The sequence below is a fragment of the Enoplosus armatus genome, chromosome 15 (genome assembly GCF_043641665.1).
Source record: "Enoplosus armatus isolate fEnoArm2 chromosome 15, fEnoArm2.hap1, whole genome shotgun sequence".
Lineage (NCBI taxonomy): Eukaryota > Metazoa > Chordata > Actinopteri > Centrarchiformes > Enoplosidae > Enoplosus > Enoplosus armatus.
The window spans coordinates 12091625-12109948 of NC_092194.1; the positions used below are offsets into that span (position 1 = coordinate 12091625).

At 40.5% G+C, this 18324-nt stretch overlaps 1 protein-coding gene across 1 annotated transcript; it reads right to left on the reverse strand.

Moving 5' to 3' along the window:
• Window positions 1-275: 275 nt before the first annotated feature.
• Window positions 276-16415, reverse strand: LOC139297685 (sorting nexin-14-like). Its single transcript, XM_070920455.1, has 29 exons — window positions 16320-16415; window positions 16104-16224; window positions 15602-15675; window positions 15143-15221; window positions 15017-15060; window positions 14839-14926; window positions 14672-14756; window positions 14419-14575; window positions 14144-14219; window positions 13875-13919; window positions 13670-13750; window positions 13302-13416; window positions 12772-12927; window positions 12526-12650; window positions 11765-11823; window positions 11178-11204; window positions 9358-9490; window positions 7832-8018; window positions 6665-6748; window positions 6257-6357; window positions 4668-4779; window positions 4440-4480; window positions 4111-4230; window positions 2855-2978; window positions 1862-2026; window positions 1674-1769; window positions 1459-1550; window positions 1080-1136; window positions 276-552 (listed from the first exon to the last, which is right to left on the reverse strand). The coding sequence occupies exons 1-29, from the start codon at window positions 16412-16414 to the stop codon at window positions 514-516; spliced, it is 2778 nt and encodes a 925-aa protein (XP_070776556.1). The 5' UTR covers window position 16415; the 3' UTR covers window positions 276-513.
• Between the last annotated feature and the right edge of the window lie 1909 nt (window positions 16416-18324).

The window sequence follows — 18324 nt, forward strand, 5'->3', positions numbered from 1 at the left end:
AATTAAAAAAAACATTTTGACTTTTGGAGTTTTCCTATTTTGATTCTGTAATAACTCCACAGTGACCACTTTTTATGAGGTGTTACAGGCTATAAAGTGAGGTGATAGATTCATAGCAGGTGAGGTATTCCCATCTGTGGCAATAGTGTGCTCAAAAGTATCAGTGTGAAATAGTAGAACAAAGTAATTTCATTGAAAGTTTTACTACAGCTACAATCAACTGCAGCTGTCAAACAGATGCACGCTTTTATAGCTGAGAATAATTGAACAAGGACGACTGTTATGGCAGTTATTTATATCATTTTTTTTACAAAGTAAACCACACATACAGCAAAAGAAGCCTCCTGTTTCCTTTTCTTGTTGTGGAGTATCCAGATCAGATGCTGTACATGTCACTGCATGTGATCTACATGTTAGTTTCAGGAAACCAGACCAACAAAAGTCTCTGCAGTTGTTTAGGCTTAGTTTAATGCCTCACACGAACGTCAGCTCATGTCCATTGAATTGTTCATTTTACATCCAAGGAGCCATCACGGAGGTCTCCTTCTGTACCTGCTGAGGAAACAAAAACATTGTGGCCGTAATGCTGCAATTATTCACATTTAATTTGAAGATATAAATATAAAAAGAAGAAAAAACAAAACTCCCTATAGGTACTCTGGCTAAAACATGCAGAAATCTGAACTTTTCTCACACTCTTCAAGATGGTATCACCACAGCCAGTCTTGGCTCTGACAGCTTAGCTAAATATAACTGCATAAGAACAACAGGTGATTTTATTTCCACTTCCAAAACACTGAAATGTTAAATGAAGACATTACAACATAAAATCCTCTATAGGATAACTACAGGCACATTTAAAGCCTATAATATAAATGAAGAACTGCAGTGATTAAATCAATCAGTGTAGTGTTCCAATCACTTAAATGGAGTCATAAATGCTTTGGCATATGTATTATTAAGCATACTTACTTATTGGAATACTTTTTTATTATTATTACATTAAGAAAATAGATAGACGTATGGATGGATGTTCAGACTCTATATTTCTTTAGAAACCAAGGCTAGCATCTGTTTACCTTGTTTAGCTCAGGGAAAAGTTCTTGAATGGCGATGTCTAACAGCACATATGTCAGCTGAGGAAGTGAAAAAGCATTAAGGTCACTGACCTTTGAATACAAACAGAAAACACATTTTAAAACAATATCCAAATACTGAATTTCAGTAGACATCGCAATCAAATTACACAAAACACTCAGATTTTTGGATTGCGGTTAGCCACATCCCGTGTTACAGAGTGTACCTCCACCCAGGTACGAGTGTAAACATGCAGAAATTCTCTCACACATGACCTGTCACATATCACAGGTCAATGTCTTTTGTCTTGACAAGATGCGTTCTTTCCAGCAGTGAAGTACAAACATGCTGGGATAAATGAGTGTCACTGTCCTTGTGTACCTGTTTGTTGAGAACTGGCTGTTGCAGTCCATCGAAGAGGAGACGTACTCCTTCATACTTGGCCTCTTCTCCAATACACTTGGCCAGAAAGTCTAAAGATAAATTACTAATGAATTTCATAAAATTGACCACATCTGTACATTTGTCTTGTATGTAAAAATGTCAGCAGTAAGGCGGTCTCACCCCAACTCTACATGGAAGACCTGAATGAATACCTGGAATATAGGTCATCATCTCCTCAAATGTCTTCTTCGCCCTCCCTTGCTTGTCTTGAGGCGAGCGGGGCAGACTGCTCTCACAGAAAACAGTGTCTAGAAGGGCAAAAGATTATGTACAGATTATGTACGAAGATCAATACCACTCTCTTTGCTATCACATTCATGTGAATATCACTGCAGTATACCTCTAAGCAGGGTGATGAGTGAGACCAGCCGGTGCTCCTGGACCACCTGGTTCAGTTTGTGCTGAAGGTAATAATCTGTGTAGGCTTCCAGTGTGTTCTTCAACAGGATCCTGCCCGCCATTAGGAGATGGTGCAGCCAGTCGGGGATGCGGAAGATGACTCGGCCTGACAGCCATGAAGAAGAAGGAGAGGTCTACTTGTCATGGTGGTGATTCATGAGGGAACACCAACCCCTACTTCAAGTACAATTCTGCAGCAAAGCCTTGTTACTGTATATTTTCTTAATACCTGTTATGTGCTGTATTTTATTTACTTTTATTCCTTGCTGTAAAGCACGTTGTAACTTTGTTTTTGAAAAGTGTATATAAATAAAGTTATTATTACTAGACTTAACAGGTCTGAATACTGTTCAAATAAAATAACATTTTTTTCAATATTTACAATGTACAAACAAATGATCATAACAGATCAATGCAGATGTCCCATAAAAGTTAATGGCATCGCTTTTACTTGCTGCTAGCTACTATGTGACATCTACTTTTGTTTTTGCTGTAATGGTGTCAATCAGCCGTCATATATAAATGATTTTTACGTGAAATATGGAATTTGATCATTTCATGTAGAACTGCTACTATTTTGGTTTAACTAAAGGCAAGCTTATTTGTATTCTTGGTAAAAACAACTCAATTTTAAGATGCTTTCTTCAAAATTTTCACTAATAAAATCTATTTACTGGCAATGTAGGATGACCTTGCATTTAATTAATTTCCCCCCACATATACAACCATGGGGGAGCAATTTGGGGTTTGGTGTCTTGCTCAAGGAGACTTCAACATGCAGACAGGAAGATCTGGGGGTCACAACACGCCTGAGCTACAGCCACCCCTCATACAAGAAAAACCAACCCTCACTTAAAAAATCTCAATACACAACCTCATTGATATCAAATAATCAAATGAATGTGATAAATAAACTCCAGGAGAACTCACTTACCCACATACATTAAGTAGTCATACACCCCTTCAACAGTGATCATTTCCATGAAGTAATTCTGATTGTGTCTCTTCTCTGTCATCTCCGATCGGTTGGCGTTGTTTTTGAAGAGGTCATTGAAGAGCTAAGAGAGAGAGGGATCCATTTTTAAGACTGAAGCCCATTTAAAACCATAAGACTGCTACACTACAACTCTGAGGGACTGACAGAACTCTGCTGAGGTAAATACGCAATTTCTATGTTCTATGTTCTTTTTCAAAGACAAAATATGAACAATGTAAATATTGCAACAAAAGTATTTTTTTCTCATTTTAAACTGTGTGTATTAATCCCTGCATTTTGAGGTAATGACACATTTGCTCCAGTGCCTTAGTTAAGTGGACATTTATATTTAATGAGCCAGAAATGGGCTGAATTGTGTTTAAATAGGTCATGGCTTGTGAAACCTCTGAAAAGTTGTCGAGTTAAATGCACTTTTTTGGCCAATAAAGGGGGTGAGAATGTCAGTGCACATCAGAGCAGATAACAATTTTGTTATTGTTAATTTTGCTATTTTAAATAGATGACCCAGTATTTGCAAAAAACAGCATGCATTGACATGACTTTTTCCCACATAGACAGAATAAAATGTGCATTAAGTTCAAGTGGCAAGAAAACTAAAATAACCACTGGTTGTGAAGTTGCCTTTGAACTGTGTCTCTTTAAGGTCCAGTTAAACTTCCTTTTTGAAGACAGCTGGACCAGTGGAAGTCATTTCAAAACAACCCAAAACTGACATCATAACAAACACATAGATCCCACAATGATGTCTTGGCAGACTCTGAAAACTATCTCTAAAGCTCGATTGGATTGTGGGTTTCGGGCCAGAAAGTGGTAACTGGGCAGTGGTGGCCTAAAGGTAGAGAAGCAAGCTTTAAGGTCACTGGTTCAATCCCTCACACCGGCAGGATAAATCTGGGTGTGGAAAGTGAGAAGCATTATTACCACCTTGAGCAAAGCCGTGAGCTCATTGGCCAGCAGATCAGGCTGTGGTGTGAATATGATCAGGGCGTTCCTGAAAAACAGAGTATTGCTCTCATTGCTCCCCCTGAATGAACTAAATACATAAAATTCAAAAGAAAAACTGGCATCCCTTCAGTGTAAACAGCTATTAAACCAAATTTGAGCTTCAGGGAAGACTCCAGCTGTACTCAAAGGATAACATTCCTGGAGAGAGTGCGACAGAATTTGGAAGTTATAAAATTTGAATCACCAACCTTTTTATCATTTTCCGAGGTGGGGCTCAGGATGGTGAGCTCAGGGCGGCTGGGTTTGGGTTTGGGAGATTCACAGGAGTTGAAGAAGGACTGGATGAAAGGCTCCAGGTGCTGCCCTTTCTGACAGACACAGAGCACAGGTCACGATCTGTATAAATTACTATGTCAATATTATTTCTCTTACAGGTGTATTTGTCATATAAAACGTCAGATGGAGTGTGGAAATGTGATGGGAAACATTTGTACTGTAGAAAGATGAGACGTGTGAAATGGAGAGCGTTCCCAGATACACAGACAAACACACACACAACTAGGAATGCATTTCTTACCTCTTTTATCAGTTTGCTGGGAACTGACTTAATGATTTTCCCTGTGAAACATAAACACTTTATCTCAGTGATGTATGGATCTGTCACATTGTGCTTCTGTCTGAAGCAGAAATATCTTTTCACTGCAACCCAAGGTCAGGCTGACCAAACATTTTCACAGTGCGTTTGACATGTTCTGCTGTTCAAACATAATTCATCACGCTGCTCTTTGTCCCACTCATACTGTACCAAGGTTCACGTCAGGTAACATCTTGTCCAGGAACTGAGACTCCATACTATGAGGGGACAGGAAGTCGGCAAGGAGCTGACTGTTGCTCAGCTCCGGGTGCTGCAGAAGTTTCTGAGAAGAAAACACATGTAAATAGACGTTAGACGTAGATGTTGATGTAGATGTCAGTGGAATATTATTCAGAGGGCCTTGACCTTGAATCAGTGTTGCAGCTTTTAAATGTATTAGACATAAGAAGCAAAGCAGAGTAACGGGCTGCCATGTGGACACATTCAGTCACAGATGCTTTACACATTTTGACACAGACTGTAGTTTTTCAAGGACCATAACTGTGGTTTTGGATGTTTGATAGCCTATCAGAGTTTATATTATTGGCGACCATTTTCCACAAAATATCATAGGCTTTTAAATTAATTTCCAACCTTCAAAGTCAAAGCCTTTTCAGTCCATTAATTTCAGCATGGTGTAAAAAAAAAACCTGCCATGCCTAGAGCCATGGCTCTAGAGATGGTAGTCTCAGTCTCAACAACTACTGGATGGATTGCCATTTCATTTTGTACAGACATTCATGTCCCCCTCAGGATAAATTGTAATAACCTTGGAAATCCGCTGTCTTTTCGTCTAGGGCCACCATGATACTGATTTATGACCAAATTGCTGCTAACCTAATGACATTCCCATCAGCCTCTGTCGTACATGTTGTGCTAATTAGCAAATGTTAGCAGGCTAACACACTTAACTAAGATGCTAAACATAGTAAACATTTCCTGCTAAACATCAGCATGTTAACATTATAACTTTAAGCATGTTAGCATGCTGATGTTAGCATTTAGCTCAAAGAACCACTGTGCCTAAGTACAGCCTCACAGAGCTGCCAGCATGGCTGTAGGCTATTTGTCTTGTTGTTTTGTCAGTTATCATCTTGTGATGAAGCACTTCCAAGCAGGGGCCATTTAAAAATCTTTCCTTGTTGGTGCATTCAAGGACGCTCCAGTTCCAATACATCTGGGATTTGCGAGTCAGCTACTGAAAACTTCATGAGCGACGTTTCAAGAAATAAATCTCAGAAGACAAACAAGCTCCGGACTCTGAACTGTGTTTTGAAAAGCTGCAGCTGCCTGACAGGGAGATCACTTCTTTGGAACAGTGATTGAACATGTCCATGGTCCTGACATACAGTACTGTTAGTTCTTCACAATCTCATAACAATCACTTCTAAAAGCCTATTTTCTGAAACAGGACATTTCTGGAACAAATGCTCAAAAACTGAAACTGTTGCAGTTTAATCTTGATGTCTGGTCACTCGAGTGCTGCCTGTTCAGCCAGACGCATTGAATAGAAAGATGTCAGGAGCAGGAGATGTGTTTGCGTGAGTATGTGTGTGGGGGGGGGGGACTTGACAATTATATGAGCCCACTTTCATCGCACAGCTGTGTGTTTAAATAATATTCCTCTCTCTGCACAGGGCCATTATATAACCAGATTTTTCCATCGTCTCCATCTCAAATCAATCTGTATTGAATATGCATGTCAAATAAAATTCAGACGAAAAGGCTTAAGTGTCATATTTTCTCATCAGGACATCTACCTGAAGGTACTCCTGGAACTCCTCCCGCTTCGATGTGAGGAACTCGTAATTCTTGGGACCGATGATTCTCTTCGAAGGCAACTGCGCATCTGGAAAGGAGCCTACAGAGGGTATAAGGTTTCACAGAGAGGAACGCTGAAAAAAAATAATTAAAACAAGAAGCTTTCTTTTACTTCAGCAGGAAAATAACAGTTGTGTGGTTTTACAAGTCCCTAAATGATGCAACATGGCCATTAAACTGGCTTGACTCCCAAAATGAAGGTTCACTTGGAAGCAATGGTTTGTGAAGCCTCTGGAATCCGTGAGACCATTTTGGTGGGTAATTCCTTCCTTATGACTATGATTGAAAAAAGAGCAGTTAACATGCCCTCTGATGCAAACTACAGCAACAATATGCAGAAATATTACCATGAAACTCAGTCAGCTTTGATTCAAGAACATAGAACTCCAGATATCTTCTGTAGACGGACCAGTGCTCAGTTTCATGTCCCACTGAAGACAAACACAAACAGGGAAAACATACAGTAAGATTAATAAGTTAGTTCGGCTCACAGTTAGCATCACTGCCATTCGAGGGAACTATGCATGTTGGCATGTTAGCAAACTTCAGTCTCCATATTCATGTTATGTGATGTCAATAATCTGCAGATACAATGCTGATATCAACCAACTTAGTGTACCACCAAAAAAGGGAAACATGAAAGAGAAAAGATGTAACACTGCTTTTTTCACAGCTTCTTCTGTAGCTGTTACATATATTTTACTCTTATTTAACTTTTTGTAAACAAGTGACGAACCAGAATGCCACTTGGGGCAAATCTATGAAGTCTTTTATAGGTTATTGGCAATAAAGTCCTCTTGTCTGTCTTAGCCCTACTTTTTCCACTAAAGGAACAGTTAGACATTTTGGGAAACATTCTCATTTATTTTCTTGCTGAGAGTTAGATTAGAAGATTGATATCACTCTCATATCTGTACAGTAAATATGAAGCTTGAGCCAGCAGCAGGTTAGCTTAGCACAAAGACTGCAAACAGGAGCTAAGCTAACCTGCTGCTGGCTCAAGTTTCCTATTTACCGCTCTACTACCGTGCAAATAAACGCACTTCTAAAAATGTGGAACTATTCCGTAAAAATGACAAATTTGCTTTTACATAAAGATCTTGCTAAGTCTAAGCTTTAAAGGACAAGAAAACCTATTTTCTCACTATAAAGTTACCAGAAAGTTGTTTTTCTGTTTCCTAATGTTGCCAGACTGCTGTCAGTCAGCAGTCAGTGTGATCAAACCACACCCATACAGTCCTGGGTTTTTCAAACTTTACTTTTGATTGGTGCTTATTTACACATAAATATAAATGTTACAAAGAAATATTTTTAAAAGTTTTCAGGGGCTTTAATAATTTTTGTGAACAAGAACTAATATCACACAATTCTGGTTGAATTCTTACTCTGAATGCAAAACTATATCCTACAGAAAAGGACGCCACAGTTCACTCTAAAACGCCACGCAGCAAAGCAGGATGACCGCTCTCAGATGACAGTGAGTGAGCCAGAAGGACGGGTCTGCTAAGCCTCACCTGCCTTCCGGTCGTTGCGCTCTACATCGATACAGAACACAGGAATCCTCTCCCTCTTCACATCGTCGTCATAGAAATCAATGTACGGGATGGTGATGTTCCAGGCTGAGAGGTTTCGGGGGGTGCTGGGGGTGGAGGCTGCCTCCATGGGGGAGTCATCCTCCAGCACCATCATGGCTTCCTCCACCTTGAATGGAAGGAAATGAGAGAGGTTAAGGTCAAGTAGAGCAAGCGCCTTCAGAAGAAATAGGTCATGGTCAAAATGCTGGTGCAAAAAACTGTGTAAAATCTTAAGATCGCTACTGGCTGGAGAGCTGTCTTTTAGTTCTTGGATTTATTTTGTTCTTTGAGTTCAAGTTCTGTTTATTTTGTACTGAATTACAATTCAAGTGTGTTCATTTGTCTAAACTGTGTGTTTCTTCACGTTGTAGCTCAACCTGTCAAATTTACTATGCAGGAAATAAGTCTTTAAAAATAAAAAGGTTGGCTGTGACTCAGCCACAAAAAAAGGAAATCCAAAAGCATATCCCCCTACAGGAAGTGCAATTAAAGAAATATTTCCAAACATTCAGCTATCAGGTCCTGTTTTACTGCACCAGCTATGGAGGACAGGTCATTATATCTATAGATATGGTTGATTTTCTGATTTTCTAAAAATAATCCAAAACAGTTAGGCAGAAAAAATAAGTCATTAGATCAGAAGAGTAATAACAAAACACACATTTCTCTCAATCAAAGCAGAAGTTTAGTCATTATCATGAGTCTCACATGTTTTCAGAGGGAAATACTTGCTCCCTAAGCCCACACAACCTTCTGTCAACTAAGCACAAACTCATGCTGGGCAGACAAGCATTGTTAAAACCAACTAACAGAACCTTTTTTTAAAATTCATTTTCCATTTGATGTAATTGTGCAGCCATAGAAAATTGGACAAAATATAACTGATAATGTTTCAATGCAGCATGGAACAACTGGATCTACTTAATGTATTTGATTATGTCTAAACAGTGTGCAGAAAATGTTTTGTCAAACTAGCAACAAAGGTAGCAAAGTTCAGGAAAGTCCTGGGAACATTTAAGTTCAACTGGTTCTTCAGAAGAACACAATCACTTTCTGGAACCATGTGAATGTCTTGGGGAAGCCAGACAGCAGTGATCCAAGACTAAAACCTGTGATATCATCAAAACAGAAAACCCTGGAGTCAACACATGGGAGGCAGATTGGGTGAACAGCGTGGCTTTCCTTTCTTTACTCACCAACGCCCCCAAGTGGTAAGTACAGTGATTGTGTAAAGGAGCGCTTTAGATTGAATTTTACTATTTGCAGTAGCTTAATTGGTTACAAAAAAATCAGTATCAACATTTTTATCACGATTTTTTCTTATTTTGAAGTATTGCTTTAAAGTTTACATGCAGTATGAATCTGAGGCATCTATAAGAATGAGAAACACACACAGGGCTATTTGCATTGAAATATAGACTCTATAGGAACATAATTCATCTAAATTATTTTTAGATCAGCCTCACCATATCATCTTCCCCCTCCACCAGCCCATAGGATGGCAGCATGGCCCCCTCCATGGTTGTGCTCTTGAACACTCCTTTGATCTTACTGCCAATGCGGCTGATCCCAAAGGACTCGCCCCTCTTTGACGTGTTCCTGCAGGCCAAACAGGGAGGTTATTAGACAATGCGTGATGGAGGAGATGCGCATGGCTCCTGCAAAGCGCATGCAGCTTGAGAGAAGTGACAGGGAAGGAACCGTAGAGGAGAGCAGGGGGAAGCAAGGAACAGCGTACTGCATCGTTATCATAACTGTACGATGGGGAGAAACAGCTAAGGTAGCCAAACCCAAAGCCAAAATGTCACTTCACAGCCATCTCACAATGAAATGCATGGGTTGTTGTTTAAGGGCTGCAGGGCCAAAAGCAAACACAGCACACAGCAGTGAGCAGTGATTTCATGAACAGATGTCAAATTTTAATGAAAAAAAGGCGTATGATCAGTTACCAGTCAACCAGGACAGACACACAACATCACAGGTGCTCTGTGTGAGTGCCTGTTAGAATTTGTGACATAAAAAACACCATATGATATATGATGATATACCCAATACACAAGAAACTGAACATTGAAAAGTCACTGCATTGTCAAAAACAACAGGCGAGTCTTTAGTCTCAACAGCACAACAAAGTTGGAGGACGGACACATGACAAATAAAAACAGGATCCCATGCATCAGTCCCACCATGCAGGCGTCTGGCTGGGACTGGGGTCACGTAGGGGAAAAGTGGACAGCATGACACCACACTGAGCAACCTGTGACACACGGATGGACCCTGACTTACTTGGGTGATGAGTGGCGGTGGGATAACGAGCCGTATGGGAAAGTTGTGAACGTGGACTGGGCATGGAGGGAGTTAAAAGATGCAGGTGAAGAGCTGCCAGAGGCGGTGAACAGTGAGGACGGGGACTCGGGGCTCCAGTCCCAGGAACTATAAGCAGAACAGGGTCACGTTCCCCACGGGCAAGAGGAGGGAGAGGACCGTGGATCATACCAGGGCAGGCAGTATGGTGGTTACAGAATCAGAGTGGACATATAGTCACAGACACAGCACGGTGGTGGCAATACATAGATGGAGTAACGGGCAGACAGACAGGCAGAGTGGAAGGGGGGGTTACTGAATCGCAGACATGGAGGGAGTTGACGCTCATAGCTGGTCAGTGTTTACGAATGGAGTGCCAGTAAGAGCCATTATCTCTTCTATCTCCTTTGAGAGGCATAATACATGCTGCTTTGAAAACTTCCTTCATAACAAGATTGCTTTCTTAACCAGATGAAATCACTGAAACATGAAACCAGCCTACATCCTTCCTGAAGTTCCCCTGATTAATTAATTCTGTAATTTTAGAAGCAAGTTTGAAAAATGTAAAATAAATCCTAAACCTTCCAAAACTAAGATTATATATTGCATGTGTTCAGCAGCATGACTCTTGATTAGCTTGATTAATGATGACGCTATGATTAACATGATTAGCTGATTAAGGTCACTTTTCTCAGTCTTCTCTCATTTGCATTTACAGCACAGGCACCAAATAAAACCCGTATTTAGGGGTGAAATTAGATTAGCAATAAAATTATATATAATTATCGCATTATCAACTAGTGCTCATTGAACTGAAGCTCTGATTGCAGAGGGCCCAGAGCACAGTGAATGTGTTAAAAGGGCAGCACATGTTCCTCTGCAGACCAGTCAGGCAAGAATGAAGTGTCATTTGTATCTCGCGTGCAGCAGCACTGCTCAGCCAGCCACTGTTTTCATCAGCACACTGATGCCTTATACTCACCGGATGTCATCCAAACTGAGGCTATTTCTGGAACAATATGCACAAGGAGTTAGTGGCAGGGCCCCGTGGCCACATACACACCGCACCCCGTGATAGAAACATGACAGTCGATCCCTGGCCTCAGGTCACTTCACTTGTTATTTAAGTTGCATTATACTACTACTGTTTATTGCTGATTTACATCTTCTTTTAGGCAGTATTAAGACAAACGTACAGTGAATTCACATTTAGATTGGATGCAGCTGGCACAAACTATATTCTGCCTTTATACTGCAGTGGCTATTGGGATACAGAGAGCTGTGAACATTAAAAAAAAGTTCAATAAATGATCAGTTAAAGATTAAAGAAGAGATTAAAGGAACTTGGGTTGCATGTGGGTGCAGACTAAGCAATCAATTTTCTGCCTAAAATAAATAAACGATCAGTGTGGCATTCTGTGTTTTGATTGCTTTCTGTGACTAAATGATCAAAAGTCATTTGTACCTTCTGTCAAATGCTAACAGATGAATCAAAATACTGGTAAAAAATATAGTCAATCTTTTATTTTTGTTACACACAAAAGCAAAAATTGGTAAAGTGAAACCTACCTGCTCATCTTGGAGTTCCTGGCAGGGGACTCGGCCCCTCTCAGAAGCTGGCGGAAGTACTTGAGAATGACATGGAAAGAGCAAGTAAAGGTTAATTTCACGTCAATCAAACATATGCAAATTCTGGGACACTATATAAGCGACACTCAATAAACATAGTACTGTATGTATCGAGTGACCGCTTTATGTCTTAATAACAATCATGGCTGCAATGTTTATTTTGGAGGAGGAACAGGAGTGGCAACTAAATATCAAATAATATCATTATTTTCCAGACACACTATTCATGTCGAGCAGTGGCCTGCTGTGGACAATGGCCGAGCACTGGTCCACCCAGCTGTATTCAATGAAACAGCCTCTGAGGGGTGAAATTCGGCTTGGCAGCTTGGCATAACGCCAGTGTCGGCTCATTGGCCATTTGCGCGTCTGGTAATGATGACATGGCCAATAGTGGTTGGTGGCTGAGAGATCGGAAGAGGATAGCACAAGGGAGTCCAAATTAACTCTAATTCCAGCATTTGGCAGATATTGTTTCGTTACTCCTCACACAAACAAAATCCAAATGGTCGAGGATATTAACATTCAGTCTGTGCTAACACAATCTTCTGTTGAAAGGACTGTGTTTAGAAAGCAGAGCATGACAGACAGATAAAATACAGATATGAAAGAAGTGATTCATTAATTGTGTTGAGCCTCAGGCATGTGTTGTCAAGATGGGTGACAGTGAGTTGAGTGATTTATTTCTTGGTGTAGACACTAACCTCATCACTGTGACAAAACAGGGGGGTGAAAACATTCTCCAGGAGGGACAGGACATGCTCGTAGGCTTCAAACAAACACCTCATGGTCTGCAGTTTCACCACCTCCGAATACGGGCCCTCTGCAACTGGGAAGATAAACAAAAACGACAGACATGTTAATAGCATACACACTCGTTAAGGTGGGTCCACTAGGTAATAATAGGTCCTTCTTCGAGAAATTGTAATTTCAGTGATTCTGTCACATACTGTTGCGTATTTCTTCCACTATAAAGGGGTCAAAGCGGATCTTGTCGACACTCTCGTCCAAACAGTAGGTCTCATAGATCTTCTTCACCTCCTCGTGAAGCATCATCTTCTCTGAGTCAGACAGCTCCGGGCGCAGTATCCTGTCGTTGAATTCCTCTGGGAAGTTAAAAGAGTCAGACTTCTCAGTGTCACTGTGTTAGGACCTTTTAAGAATGTGAAAGAATCACGGTGGTATCCATGAGTGTCAAGATTATAGACAGTCTTTAGTGATTTTTGCTGATGATTTCAGACTGTGAGGCTGAGAGGTGATAGAAGGGCTGCTTCTATTAAATTTCTCTGCTACAGAGTCAATGGTTGACATTACAGCTACTACAAAGTAATAATAATTAGTAATTAAACCAAAAAAGGAGAAAGAAGATACTAAAGAGCATTAAAAATTTGAAATTGAAAATTGAAAAGCTGAATTTCGTGCAGGTAAACGCAGCCAAAGTATCTTTTGAAAACTCCTGAAAGGTTTGGGAGACGCATACCGACTGCAAGGCAGAACTGGAGCACATGAACAGCCCCTTCTTGCTTCAGGAAGTTCATGAAACGGAAGAGAAGGTCTTGCTGTTCTCTGATTTCTTTCAACTCCAGCTTCAGCACCTGATGAGAGACAGAGCGAGAGAGAGAGCAGTAGGGAAAGAAGACAACATAAATCACAGTTAACAAAGGCAGTGCTCTTTAAGGAGTTCAAAGATGTGTTCTTCCAACTTTTCGCTAAGCTCGGCAAGGCCTAACATGCCGCGCTAAAACAGTCTGCATATTGTGATTACAGCATGTACTAGATGTTATTGCATACAGTATCTGGTGGCTCGCAGTGGAGGATATGTTCCCCTGGATGAGAGAAAACACTTACAGAGGGCTTTTTGTTGCGAGTATCAGAGTACTTTTGCAGGAAAGGAACCAAAGTTGAAGTGGGCTCTGTGGCTTCTTCGGGCTGGAGGGACAAAAATGTTCATTATTCACCCACAAATTATATCCACTCTGCAGCAATACGTTAAAACACAGAATCTAAATGGAACTGCCTGTGCGCATCAGTTCACAGTTCAACATATACTTACAGGGGAGTTGTCGATGAATATCAAAATCAAATGATTCACTGTGTCCTGAAATAAAAAAGAAATGCAGCCAGTAAGTTCACAAGTATACCACTATATGTACTTTTGATGTTTTGAAAGACACATCTTTGTCTTCCATTCGCATGCTCGTGGTAAATAACTGACATGCTTACTAAATACAAATCAAGTCTTAGTCCTCGACTGATAAATTGTATCAGCAGAGGGCTTCAAGTAACAATACATAAAGTGGCCCTTAACTTGTCTACACTCACAGGATCAGCCAAGTAGTCCATTGAAGGAAGGAAGACAGAACCAGCCAAGACTTCTCTTATCAGGAGAGTAAGAGATCTGAGAGGAGCGAAGAGATAAGGCAGCAGGAAATTAGAGAATGAAAGCGTAAAGAGTGATCTTTATCTACTTGTGTATAGTGTCAGTACTGTCAGACTCTCCTTGGGGGACAACAAAGTGCATTGATGCTGTAACGTTTGCCACTTTGACAAATGCATGTAGGCACGGCGTGGCCTTTGTTGTCAATGCACTGAGTTACCTGCAGTCTGTAGCCTTGGGAGGCAGGATGTAGGGGAAGAGCATCTCAGTCAGCTTCCTGAGGTAGAGGAGCTCATCTCTGCGACTGCGAAGGGCTACGTGGAGGTCAGGACCGTATTCCTCCAGGGCAGCTTGCTGAAGATACTCTGAGTTCTTTACTACAGAGAAGAGAAAGAGATCAGAGAGGGTTGTTGTTTTGCTTTTTATGGTGAAGACTAAGAAAACACTCAGCGGGTGATGCGTATCTACAATACCTTTCTGTCTTGCTTTGCTAATTATTTCAATGTGCTTCATGGAAACTTTAAGAAGCTTTCGTGTGATGAGGGATGCCACATCCACCTGAGGAAGAAAAAAATTAATTAAAAATAGTTCAGTCAATCAGCATCCCAAGATTTTACCTCCATATAGTCTAATTTGTCACCTTCTGGGTTCGGCGGACCAACACAGCTGCAAAGAAGCGTAAAGTCACTCTCAGCTCGTCAACAAACGCCTCATCATCCGTGATGTCTCTGAAAAGAAACACTGCACAATCACATCTGTCACTATGTATAACATATCGTAACTCATCACTTTGTAGAAAATATAGAAAAATGGCTTACCTATACCAAGGATACACAAAATTTTCCAGAACCAGCTCCAGAATCTTAAAAAAACAAAACAGAACTGACATAATTTGGTCTTTAATAATAACTTTTAAAAATATGTTTAACCCATGTATGTATTACCTCTGAAAGAGAAGCATCCACCTTAGAGGGAACTTCCAGGTCAAGCCATGGTTGATAGTTTTCCAGTAATAAAGTCGGTCTATCAATAAATTGAAAAAACAAAAGAAATCACACTAATATACATAAAGAAAAGCGTAAGAATCCTTGATGACCACTAGATGGCAGTGTAACCTCTTCCATAACTTGATGATAAACAACTGTGTATTATTGAGCACATCGAATGCATGTTGACAAAACAAATGCAATAAGATTAAGGCAGAATTAAATTAAGAGTCTCTCTTCAATTATTCCAGAGGACTGTTTTCCAGTATATATTACTGCTTGCTTCCAAATTAATCACTTTGTTTGATTTTTACCAGCACCTGTAATAAGCATAACAACTGTTGACACAAATGATAAGGTCACAACACAGCCACTTCCTCAACTACCACTGCACCCCAACATAACCAGGCATCTCACCTGTGCCTTTTGCATTTGATTTTTCCACAAACGGCACAGCTGTGGCCCAGTGGAAACAGCTCCTGTTGGTAAGACTGCAAGATGAAAGTTAACATGCTGTAGATTAACAGCTTTTACAGGGGTCCTACCCATCATTCACTGCAGCTGCAAAAGCCCCTCAATCATAGGGAATTTTGTGTCCAGTCACTTAAATATCAATTCATATATCCAGTGACAGCAAACAGCCAGTAATTTATGTTTAATTTATCTGTGATTTCTGTCCTAGAGCTGGGAAACACTGAATATCAGTATAATATTGAGAAGTTATAACATGCTTATATCAGTACAGATCTGTCTTCAGAAATCACTATAAACCTTAGATATATTATGTAAAAGCATCAAAAGACAACAAAAATGATTTGTCATAGTTATGCTCAAGGCACAGAGTCACAAATACTGTGAAATCTTAATGTTGTTATTATCAGACACCTCTATTCAGTAATAGAGTTGCTCTCTGACCTACCTTGGTCTTTGGTTTGATGGAGACAAAGATGTTGGGCAGCAGAGACTCAGGCCCCAGCGAGCAGTAGAAAGTGACGACTCCAGCCAGGAAGGACCAAAACACCATTATAATGTGAATATATCTGTCAAAACAGAGGACATATTAAGCATATTGAAATTTAGCATATAATTGAAACAGATGATGGAGTTGATGGAGTAATAACCACTGTGCACTTACCTGTTTAAAAGCACAGTGGACAGCAGCAGGACCAGCAGCAGAAAGCAGAAGACTGGATACTGTCGGCCCAGCTCTCTTAACCGGTTTAGTTTCATCCTGCGTCTTATTTTCTGCAGACAAGCCCTGATGCATCCCATCTTCGTCGCTTTGGGAGCCTGCTCACATGTAGCCTATTGCATATTACTGTAAAATAAAGACGACATCATGGAGCGACAGTCTAAAAATAAATAAGGGCGTCTAGCAGCAACATATAACAGCGTCAACTCAGAATCGTGTTATTTTTGTTTCTGCTTCTTTGCTCTACATACCAAGACAGGTTGCAGGGATTTTATTTACCCACTCCAGCACTTACTGTAAATGTACGGTGGATGATATGGGCCATTTTTCACTGTAGTCCGGCAGCGACACCATCATGAATTTGCAGAATAAATGCGCAGGCTGCCTGTGTGTGTAGGATCAGCGTAGGAGAGGCGAGGTGCCGTGCACAGCTGTAAACCGCTGCAGGATTAGAGGTAATTACAGAGCATCATCTGTGTATAGACTGTCCCAGGACTCTGATACTGTTCGGCTAATGGCTGCGGTGCTCGGGCTGTCATTGCTGTCCATTGAGGGGGCAACGGTTGCTGCCTGGTTGTCAGCGCTGGAGACGCGTGATGTCACCTCCGCTGCGCCCACAGCAGCTTGTGTACTGTCTGCTGTAGTTTATAGACAAACAAGTAGACCAGCTACACCTTCTCTCAAATAAATAAACCACAATACGCGACGAGGTGCCCCGATTCAAGAGACGGGGCCAAAGTGGGAGTTGCGTTCCTACGCCATGTCGATTTTTTATAATTTTCTTAAATGACGGACTCGTTGTGCATTAGAGTTAATATCAGTTTGGTAAACAACTTTCCAGGATTATTTACCGACGAAACTACACACAAATCCATTGTGCGTTTTTTTTGCTAGCTAACGTACGCTAGCTTAGAAACAACAACCGACAATTAATTAGTTCCGCTGTAGTAGCCACATCAGCGCTGTTGCTATGGTTACCTGCAGACTTAGAATTATGACCATGGTTACACTATGGAGCGGAAGTGTTGTGGTGTTACGATTGACCTAAAAGACAATTTTAGAGACATCGGCCCGCTAATGAGGTTTTTTTTTTTGAGTAATAATGGCCCTACTCGCCATATACTTACACAGTTAAAGCAACACACTGTATACAAATTTGTTAAGCCTTAAATGTCACTTGAGACCTTTTAGAATTAAGCCAAACATCAAAATAATGGTCTGATAGGTAGCCTACTGTGCTAACAATCAACAGCTGGCCTACTCTAAATGAATAGTGAAGTCCCTGAAGGCCCAAGTTGGTCTCCATTTAATACATCCATGGATGGATGTATTAAACATTTGAAGTTTATGCAAGTGAAAAGTGGAGCCCAGTAATTGACCTAAAGTGCCTTTGGGTCTTATTAACCCTCTTCTCAGCAGTCTTTTTGAAATGTCACGAAAGGCAAAACATAGGTGTAATTAATAGAAATACTAAACTTCTGACAGTTTCAGGGCCAGTATTGTGTATAATGGCTCACTTGTATGGCCTCCCAACTTAAAATGTAACTGAGCCCTTGTTAATGATATACTAGTTCTACCAGTTTTTTTTCTCTGCTTTGACTACAAATGTCTGCTTTTAAGTCCACAGCATTTCATAGATTTAATAAGAAAAGTGTGTTCTCAACAATGCTGTGTGTTAGTTTCAACCCAAGTTAGTGTTATTGAACTTAGTATTGCATTCCTTGGTCTGTGTTCTTTTGTAGGCCTTCATCTGTCATTTTTGAAAACAGAAATTTCTTACAGCCACTTCCATTTTCTTGTGTTACTGGCTCTTAAAGCAGCTTGTTCCTCAAACTACATTTTCAATTGATGAACATAGCAAACTTAATTTCTTCACATCACACTGAGAAATTCAAAGCAAATACACGTGAAGACCTGTTACCAAACTGAATCAAACACCAGCCAATTT